This window comes from Podarcis filfolensis, assembly GCF_964270895.1.
Source record: "Podarcis filfolensis genome assembly, chromosome: 5".
Classification (NCBI taxonomy): Eukaryota; Metazoa; Chordata; class Lepidosauria; order Squamata; family Lacertidae; genus Podarcis; species Podarcis filfolensis.
In genome coordinates, this window is record NC_139608.1 from 51024678 (window position 1) to 51034528 (window position 9851).

The 9851-nt window shown below is 44.7% G+C and overlaps 1 protein-coding gene across 3 annotated transcripts in view; it reads right to left on the reverse strand.

Annotated features, from left to right (window-relative positions):
- The window catches only part of SHTN1 (shootin 1), a 68484-nt gene extending 67391 nt beyond the window's left edge, over window positions 1–1093 (reverse strand). Inside the window, exon 1 of one of the 3 annotated variants that reach the window (XM_083616700.1) lies at window positions 960–1093. In XM_083616700.1, the coding sequence (XP_083472826.1) occupies window positions 960–1017 (58 nt within the window). In that variant the 5' untranslated portion in view covers window positions 1018–1093. Of the gene's footprint in view, window positions 1–399; window positions 545–594; window positions 686–959 lie in introns of those variants that run through there. The other 2 variants (XM_083616703.1, XM_083616701.1) reach the window with 2 other exon arrangements.
- Window positions 1094–9851: the final 8758 nt, after the last annotated feature.

Here is a 9851-nt window from a genome sequence, read left to right on the forward strand (position 1 = left end):
TCCTTTAGTTAAATTTTAACCAGCAGCAGGCATGTATTTAAAAGTTGCCTTCCTAGATGAGCATCAGCTCTCTGCTCAATTAGTGGGGAGACTCCCTAGTCTGAATCATTTTGCGCTTTGCTGCGGGGAACGTAAAAACACCAGGCGAACGTTGTTTTCTTGGAACCCTTCCAACTGGGAAAAAGGGACTGTTTCCCTTTGGGGAATAAGGCTCTTTCGTAAGGGGGAGGGGACGTACAAAGCCAGGCACGTGCCACGGATTTCATCACCCCTTGCGCCCAAACCCACAAATCGTCTTTTCCTCTTGCAGCGCCAGGTGGATAAGAAAACAATAAGCCTTTGCAGCCGATGGGAGGAGGTGGCGCAAGCCGATTAAATAATCAAACCCGCCCGATTTACCCGGCAGCCGAGGAGAGGGGATTGCCAACATTTTCCTGCAGGGAGAAACAAGGAGGCAAACGGGAAATCTTCCGAATCCGGTTGGGGGGTGTGTGTGTGTGGAGCGGGTGGAAGAGCTGCCTCCAGGCCTCGGGGTTCAGAGACGCCAGCCCTATTAGCAAGCGCTTCCCCGCGGAGGGGGACCCATTTCCCTACCAGCTCCAATGCGGGGCGGATTCGGTTGCCGGAGCTCACGAGCGAGGAGCGCGCGCGCGCGGCGTCCCCTCCCCTCGCCCCCGCCACCCCGCGTCTCGCCGTCTGGCTCTTGCCTTTGACACTGGGCGGCGGGGCGTCCCTGGTCCAGGGCAGCGCAGCGCGGCGCGACCTTCCGCCCACAGAGGGGGTCCTCGCTAGGCGGGCGGCCAAAGCGCCGCTCAGGTCGCCCGGGTGCTTTTTGTTTTGGCAGCGGCGCGCCAGCCGCTCCCCGAGCCTCTTGCGGCTTCGCGCCCAGGCGCTGCAGGAGGAGCGGCCGGCCGGTGCAATGGGCCCCCCGGTCCTCGCCCTCGTCCCGCGCGGCTTACCTTGGTCTTTGAGGCCGCCGAGCAGCTCCAGCTGCCTCGCCGCCTCGGAGCCGTTCATGCTGCCGGGCCGCCCGAGAGCGTCTGGCTCGGCACCCGGAAACGCCGCCCGAGCGCGTCAGGCAGGCGCCGCTTTCACCTGCGAGCGCCGAGAGGGGCGGAGAGGCTGGCCGCGTGCGCTCGGGTAGAGCCCTCGAGCGGCCGCCGCGCTACTGCTGCTGCCGCTTTTGCACATGCCCGGCCTTCCGGCGGCCGCTTTCGCCCTGTTCGTACAGGGCAGGAGGGAAGCCAGGCTTTTTTTTTTTTTTAGAGGAAGCGAGAGATAAAGTTTGCTTTCTCCAAAACCACGAACATGTCATGGACATGTAGTGATCATGCCCAGACCATTTCTGTTATGGCTCTATCCTTGCCATTACTCCTGTTTTGGCAATGAATGAGCTTTCATCTTTTACATCCCTTGCAAAATATTTGCCACACACTGTTCCCAGTGGTGGTTGCAAGGTCCCAGTGGAATTAAATTGGATGGGCCCAGTTAAACATAAAGAAAGGGCAGGGAGTTCATGGACACAGAGTGAGGTGAAATCTTACTATCATTTCAAAGGAAAAGCCACGATCCGTTCCAGGGTGCTGTTCGCATCCCAAAAAGTCCGTAATCAGAGCGACGCGTTTGCCGCATTTTTAATCTGAAAAAACGCAACATGAAATGTTCACAAGAAGAGGTATGACTGTATGTGCATGCCCAGGTACTCTACTCAACTAACTAGCAACAGCTGTGTTCTGCACTAGCTACATCTTCCAGGTAACCTCAAGGGAAGCCCCACATTAAGTGCATAAGTTTTTCATGAGATTGTTATCAACATGAGTCGCAGTAGCCAAGCTATCCCTGATCAGGAAAGCATATAGTTGGAGTATCAATCTAAGTTGATAACAGGCACTCCTCAAACCTGGGAACCACTTACCTACAAAGTCTTCATCTTATCAGGAGTCCATCTCACCTGTGGGCTCCATCCAGCACACCACTGCATCCAAGCATCAGTTCAAATGAGCTATGGCCTCTACCCATTTAGATATAACAGAGAAGCAGACCTGGTTGTCATCAACATGATACCTCATTCCACCTCCCCACAAACGATGGCCAGCATACAGGAGATATGCACATAGCCCCACCCAATGTGTTGAACCTGGCCCCATACATAGGAATGGAACCACTGGAAAACAAATAAAAGGGAGGATAACATGGTCAACAGTATCAAAAGCCATTGAGATATCAAACAAGCAGAAAATGGTCACACTACCACTCCCTGGACACACGTGTAGTCAACTCCCCACTCCCAGCTGGCACAAATAAGCCATGGTGGGCGAGGGTCAAAAGAGCATGTATTGGGCCGGTTTTTATATCCATCACTTAATACTAAACAATAACCCCGAAATAAACCTGCAAACATCTTGGCTGTACATGAAAATTTGTAGTGTATTATAGGCAGTGTTTTTTTCTCGGGGGACACGGGTACGGTCGCATACCCCTAAGCATTTTGTGAATCTTTGTACAGTGGTACCTCTGGTAACGTACTTAATTTGTTCCGGAGGACCGTTCTTAACCTGAAACTGTTCTTAACCTGAAGCACCACTTTAGCTAATGGGGCCTCCCGCTGCCGCCGCGCCGCCAGAGCACGATTTCTGTTCTCATCCTGAAGCAAAGTTCTTAACCCAAGGTACTATTTCTGGGTCAGCGGAGTCTGTAACCTGAAGCGTATGTAACCTGAAGCGTATGTAACCCGAGGTACCACTGTACTTTCTCCATTTACTGTATTTATTTTTCTTGATTTGAACCATAAAATGGTGATTTTCTTGAGTAAAAATGAGAGTACCCCTAAACATTTTTAAAGAAAAAAAGCACTGATTACAGGACATAAATAAGATCATGGTAATGTATATTGTAGGTATGGAATGCAAAAAAGAATTTTAAATGGTAGATTTACACAAATGAACTGACATATTTCATTGCAAACCTTTTGCACTAAACACCACCTACAGGTCTACCAAACATACATTAAAGGCTATATATATTAACCAGCCCTCCTCTATGCAGACAATAAGCTCAGAGAAATCTTTTCCTCCTCACCCGTTATCACAGGAAAAGAAGCTGCCACCATGTTCCCGGTTGTGGGGGAATTTAATACAGGACTTTGGCAAGTTTTAGGCCCAAGTCTGATCCAGAGCATTTTTACTCAAACATAAAAATGGGGGTGGGCAGGGTTGACTGGGGCTGTTCAGGACTTCAGTGGGATTTAAGTAGCCTTAATGGGACAAACAGTGTGTGCTTGCTTCAGGGGGATCATAGGTGGGGGGTGTAAAGGTGGGGTGATGTTTACTGATAGACTCTAAGATGTACTAGTGAGATACAGCCTTTTTTTAAAAAGAAGGGGGTGGTAGTAAGTTAAATACTATATGGCACATATAAGAGGCAAAGGCATTCAAGATTACTGAGTGGCTGACTCATCAGAAGGTCAAATCATGACTTGTCATGACCTATTCAGCTCGTGGCATGACATCTTACAACTTCAGGATGAAACGGCAGACTACCAATTAGTCAACATATGAAAGCAACCCACAGAGCTAGCATTACAAATTCCAATAAAGATTTTTTTTTTTTTTTAAATCTACTAGGCAACAGCATCAAATTGTTACGTGTTCTGGCACAAAGGCATCTGAACTTTTCCAGGTCTGTCCATTTAAGTATTATTTTAGCAGTAACTAATTGAGCAGAACATCTTGGGGGAGAGGCTGTCACTGCTGCACATTTGTGTAGCAATCTTTTCAAGTTTGCAAAACGATTTACTATCTTTCTTGTATTCATTGCAAACCTCTGATTTAGGGAAATACCCCCATTTAACAGAGCGGGAGAGGGTTTAGAGGGAAATGAAGGGTCATATGCCTAGGATTCAGGGATCCAGCTCTCTTCCTAATGGGGCATACACTGCTTTTCACATCTGTAAGTCCCATCATGTTCAGTGAGGCTTATTCCCAGGTAGGTGTCCATAAAGGCACTTAGGCTTACTTTCAGACCTGGGAGTAAGGCCCACTGAACATAGTAGGATTACTTCTTGGTAATCATGCATAGGATTACACTATCATGCTGCAATATTTCACACTTATATGGGAAATAAGCCCTATTAAAAAGAGTGGGACTTGCATCTGAGTAAACGTGCTCATTGCACTATGGATCACATATATAGAACAAATAGGGACTGGAAAAGATTGCACAAACAATCCTCTCAGGCCTGTAATTCCGCAGGTGTGAATACTAAACTGCGCTAGTTAAGGGAGAAAATCATTTAAAAAATAAACATTGAGGAACAAACAGCAATAAAAGGCAAGCTTCATATACAGGAGTTAAAGTAATTTGCAGCACACTTTACTGAGTTATCTGTTGTATTGATCTTCAGCACTGGAGACAAACTGAATTGATGATGTTTAAACAACACTGTCTGTTGAAGAATCAATATGTAGCAGCATGGTATCTATCTCTTTTCATTCAGAGGCATTACAGGGCTGTGATTCAATCTATGAGGTGTTTCCAAGCACAAGCTTATGCATGTCTACTCAGAAGTAAGTTCTACTGAATCCAATGGAGCTTATTCCCACATAACTGCATATAGGATTGCAGCTTTAAAATATGTTCTTATCCAAAAACATATTTATTCTATGACTGGTAATTTTTGAACAGTAATGCATAATCTGCATTTTAACATATTCATTTTACTACTGTGGTGGAGAGGAATGTGGTTCAGAAATGCGGAAGAGAGGCCACCCCCTTGCCTGTTTGTTCAAAAACTAGATTATTTCTGAAATGAATCACAACTTGCGATGCTCATGTATACTTCTACACAGCATAAGCACAGATCTTGTGTTTCTACCATGTCAGAATTAGTATAACATGTACGTATCTTCCGGGCCGTTGAAGGAAGCATAATATATATTTATATGTAAATGGGTATTTGTGTGTCCCTTACACACACACACACACACCCTTGTACAAGAATCATTAGATTTCCTGAGTGGACTTGTTTTCATAGCCAAATTACTAAAGAGAGAGACAACAAGCAAGGTTCAGGCTGCCTTTTCTTTCCACATGTGTATCATTCTGCATTTTGGTATTCTGTCAATCTTAAGCCAGTTTTCTCCAAGATCAGCTCCAGCTTTGAGGGTGGAGCCCCTCTGGTGGCAGCAGTGGTGGGCAGCACTCTGAGCAGCTGGGTCCACCTGTTTTTATTTCCCAATAATGCCCTGGACTGACACGTCAGGGACATGTGAGTAGTTTGAATTATTATTGTTATTAAATTTTATATACTGCCCTTCATCTGAAGAACACAGGGCCGTTTCCAGTATAAAAACACAAAATATATAACACAAGAACAAGATGATCAAGGATCTGGAAACCAAGCCTTATGAAGAACAGTTGAAAGAATTGGTTATGTTTAGTCTGGTAAAGAGGAGACTGAGAGGAGATGCAATAGTCATCTTCAAATATCTAAAGGACTGAAACATGGAAAATTGAGCAAGCAGCAGTGGAGGAAGCCGCTCAGGTGCCTGGAGCGGAGTGCCCAGGGGCAGGGCAAGCTGCCCATAGGGGCGGGGCGAGGGTAGGGCAATCTGCCCATAGGGGCAGGGCATACCGCAGAGCCTCCGGAGTCTGCCTGCCTCCTCCCATTCAGCTGCCCTACAGCTGGGGGGGAGGCAGCAGGCGGACCGTTTGGGCAGCACAGAGCCTGCGCATGCCCAAGCCACTGCATCTCTCCCAGGAGAGACGTGTGGCTCGGGTGCGCTGCAGGCCCCGCAGTGAGTGCCGACCGGCATTTTGTCACCCCCCCCCTCAGTGGTGACACCCGGGGCAGCCTGCACCCACCGCACCCCCCTTTCCCCGCCCCTGGGAGCAGGCTTGTTTTCTCCTGCTTTGAAGGGTGGGACCTGAACCAATGGCTTCAAGTTCAAGAAAGGAGATTGTGACTAAACAGCAGGAAGGATTTTCTGACAGTAAGAGTTGTTTGACAAGGGATTGGACTCCCATGAGAGGTGGTGGGCTCTCCTTCGTCTGAGGTTTTTAAGCAGAGGTTGGATGATCAACTGTCTTGGATGCTTTAGCTGAGATTCCTGGATTGCAAGGGGTTGGACTAGGTGATCCTGTGGATCCCTCCCAACTCTACAATTCTATGATTCTATAACAGCAACCCAATAACCCCACTCTCAGACACATTTAAAGGGCCATAGATCATTTAATAAGCCAAGAAAGAACTGTCATGTAGTAGTGTTATTCCAGCATACTAGCTAGAGAACCAAAGTTTAATACACATAAACTGAAATACCCTGATTACTAGAGAAGTCATGAGACTCTCTTTCTCTTTTTCTACATCATCTACACTCCTCAGCCTGTCACCCAAGACACCCAAATAAAGCATCTGAAAATGTGACAGTTTTGTATGTAACAGTTAAAATCTTTTGCACAAAGTTTCAGCAGTATGTGGTGCCTTCCAGATGTTTGACTACAACTCCTATCGCCAAAGATCATCTGACTTAAACCTTAATGGAGGCCAATGGTCCAACAGACATCAAACTGTATCATTTATTAATTCAGTCCATGGGGTGGTCTAAGTGCAGGACTTGAGACATTGCACAACAAGTTGGATGAGTGCAGAGCATTTATCATTTGTATAGCAGGCCAATCCCATAGGCATCTATGTAGGTGTAAGGAAATATAATTGCAGAGACAAACAAACCTTCATACAAAATGCCATAAAGAATTAATGGCAATAAACCATTGAGTCTATAATTAACATCATGAATAAGTTTAAAATGCAGCCCATATTTGCTCTCATATATTATTACAGAGTTGCTAACAGATGCAAATTTCCTATCAAATCAGCCAGGACCAAATAATAGCTCTAGCATAATATATGAGAATAAGTGTCAGCTGTATATCTATCCACATTGAAAACTAACTAATCAAAACACATTCATAACCAAATACCTTCTATGATTAAAGTAGCAGAATCTAATGACGATGAATCCCTTTTAAACTTTACTATTTGATTAGCAGCATTAACATGATTTTTCACAAGCTGGCCACTCCCACTCTGGCGGATTTTGCCTGTCTAGGCAAAGAAATTACAACCTTGATGAGAAGATAAATTAGGGGGGAAAGCCCAGAATAAACACATAATGTAATGTTTTAAAACACATTGTTCCGATGCAATTAACGATACCGTCTGTGAAATGTACAGCTATGAATGGCGGGTGTCACAAGAGGCTTCTAGAATAGCTGCTTCTCCTAGAAGTTACATAAGAAATTTGAAGGTGGTGGTTTGCTTATTGATTTGTACCCAACCTTTCCTCTAAGGATTTGTGGGACCATGAGCAGGCAGCAATATAAATTCATCTATGTGTGTCACCAGCATTTCTATAATACTAGGTGATGGAAGTGCCAAGGAAATAACAGAACAGCACAAGAAGCCTTTTATTACAATAACCTTGGCAAAGCTGATCTATTTCTGAATGACAGCATTTTAAACACTACATCTCTGCAACAGAAGAGCCAGTGTCCATGTTCAGCCTTTGTACCAAGATAAAGGCTAGCAAGTTGGACTCCACATTTTCAAGCACTGCGGTGGTTTTACAGATTTTCTTTCCTAGAATGGTACAAAAATACAGAAACATATAGTCCTTTTCAAAGCCAAAACCAATAAAACACAATAAACATGTCCATATGCTGCCAGCAAGACTGAATTCTTTATCCTCAAGTACTGAGAGCTAAATCCGACATTATAGCATCTCAGATATTATGACAAACTATTGTAACCAGAGTATATTGCAGAGAACTTGGGGGGTTGCACATTCTCTATCCCCTTCCGCTTTAGTGTTGGAGCATACGCAGGCTGCCTGCTAATTCTCACCTAAATAGTATCTCCTTCTTCACATTAGCATCACACAGGAAGTATGAGGCTAGTTCTGATATACTGATATCATGAGAATGTAAGAAAATCTTGCTAGATCAGAAAAAAGCCCATCAAGTTCAACATCCTGCTTTCACAATGGCCAGCCAGATACCTGTGGGATACTCACAAGCAGGATCTGAGCACAAGAGCAGTCTCCCCTCCTGTGGTTTCCAGCAACTGGTATTCCAAAACATTGTTGTTGTTTAGTCATTTAGTCGTGTCCGACTCTTTGTGACCCCATGGACCAGAGCACGCCAGGCTCTCCTGTCTTCTATTGCCTCCCGCAGTTTGGTTAAACTCATGCTGGTAGCTTCGAGAACACTGTACAACCATCTCGTCCTCTGTCATCCCCTTCTCATTGTGCCCTCAATCTTCCCCAACATCAGGGTCTCTTCCAGGGAGTCTTCTCTTCTCATGAGGTGGCCAAAGTATTGGAGCCTCAGCTTCACGATCTGTCCTTCCAGTGAGCACTTAGGGCTGATTTCCTTCAGAATGGATAGGTTTGATCTTCTTGCAGTCCATGGGACTCTTAAGAGTCTCCCCCAGCACCATAATTCAAAAGCATCAATTCTTTGGCAATCAGCCTTCTTTATGGTCCAGCTATTGTGGAGGCCGAGCATGGCTATCATGGCTATCCTTCTCAGAAACCTCACTGGTCATATGTGCCCCTTGGGGAAAAAATTCTGCCTCAAAATCTGGAAAGAAGACCACCATCCTAAATTATTTATTTATTTCATAAAATTTATACACCACTTGGTTGTAAAAAAATCCACAGCACCTCAAAATGGTTTACAAACAGATAAACCAATAAAATCAAGAAAAAATTAGAATACTTTAAAACATGGGTAGGCAAACTAAGGCCCGGGGGCCAGATTTGGCCCAATCGCCTTCTCAATCCGGCCCGCAGACGGTCCGGGAATCAGCGTCTTTTACGTGGGTAGAATGTGCCCTTTTATTTAAAATGCATCTCTGGGTTATTTGTGGGGCATAGGTCTGAGGGACAGTGGACCGGCCCCCTGCTGAAAAAGTTTGCTGACCCCTGCTTTAAAACATACAGAAATTTGTAACACTAAAACATTAAAATTCATGTCAGCACTTCTAGGCATCTGGGTAGGCTTGCCTAAACAAAAATGCTTTTTGCAGGCACAAAAATTTAAACACCATCTTGCTAAAAAAAATTGCAGCCTGTAAACTGAATTTCCCCCAGGAAACATTCAGGCGGGGGAGAGGGGGTATAATTGAAAAATGTTTCATTTATACAGTAAAGGAAGAGTCAATGTATCCTTCATTCAATGAATATATATTCATTTCTTTTTTTGCAACATCTCCCAAAAAATGAAGTTGTAGGATGTCTTGATTTTTTTGCAAATTTCCCTAAAAATAGTTCAAAAACTTCATAATTTTTAGGGAAATTTGCAAAAAAATCAAGACATCCTACAATGAATCCTGGATATGTCTGGGAAGACATGGACATATGACAGCCCTACCTTAAGAGGACCTCTTCTTTTGGAATTGTCAGTCTTCTGCCAGGCAATTTTGAGCCAACTATATGACATTATTATTATTATTATTATTATTATTATTATTATTATTATTATAATTTATATACCGCCCTACAGTATATAAAATAAAAATAAAAGAAATAACCCAATAATACACCCCCCCAAAAGAGCCACATTTTAAAAGGGTATGGAATGTTGATCAGGTCAACCAAAGACCTGGTTGAAAAGGAACGTTTTTGCCTGGCGCATAAAGGTGTATAATGAAGGCGCCAGGCGAACGTCCCTGGGGAGGGCATTTCACAGACAGGGAGCCACTGCAGAGAAGCCCTGTTCTTGTGTTGCCACCCTCTGGAGCTCTTGAGGAGGAGGCACACGAAGGAGAGCCTCAGAAGATGATCTCAGGG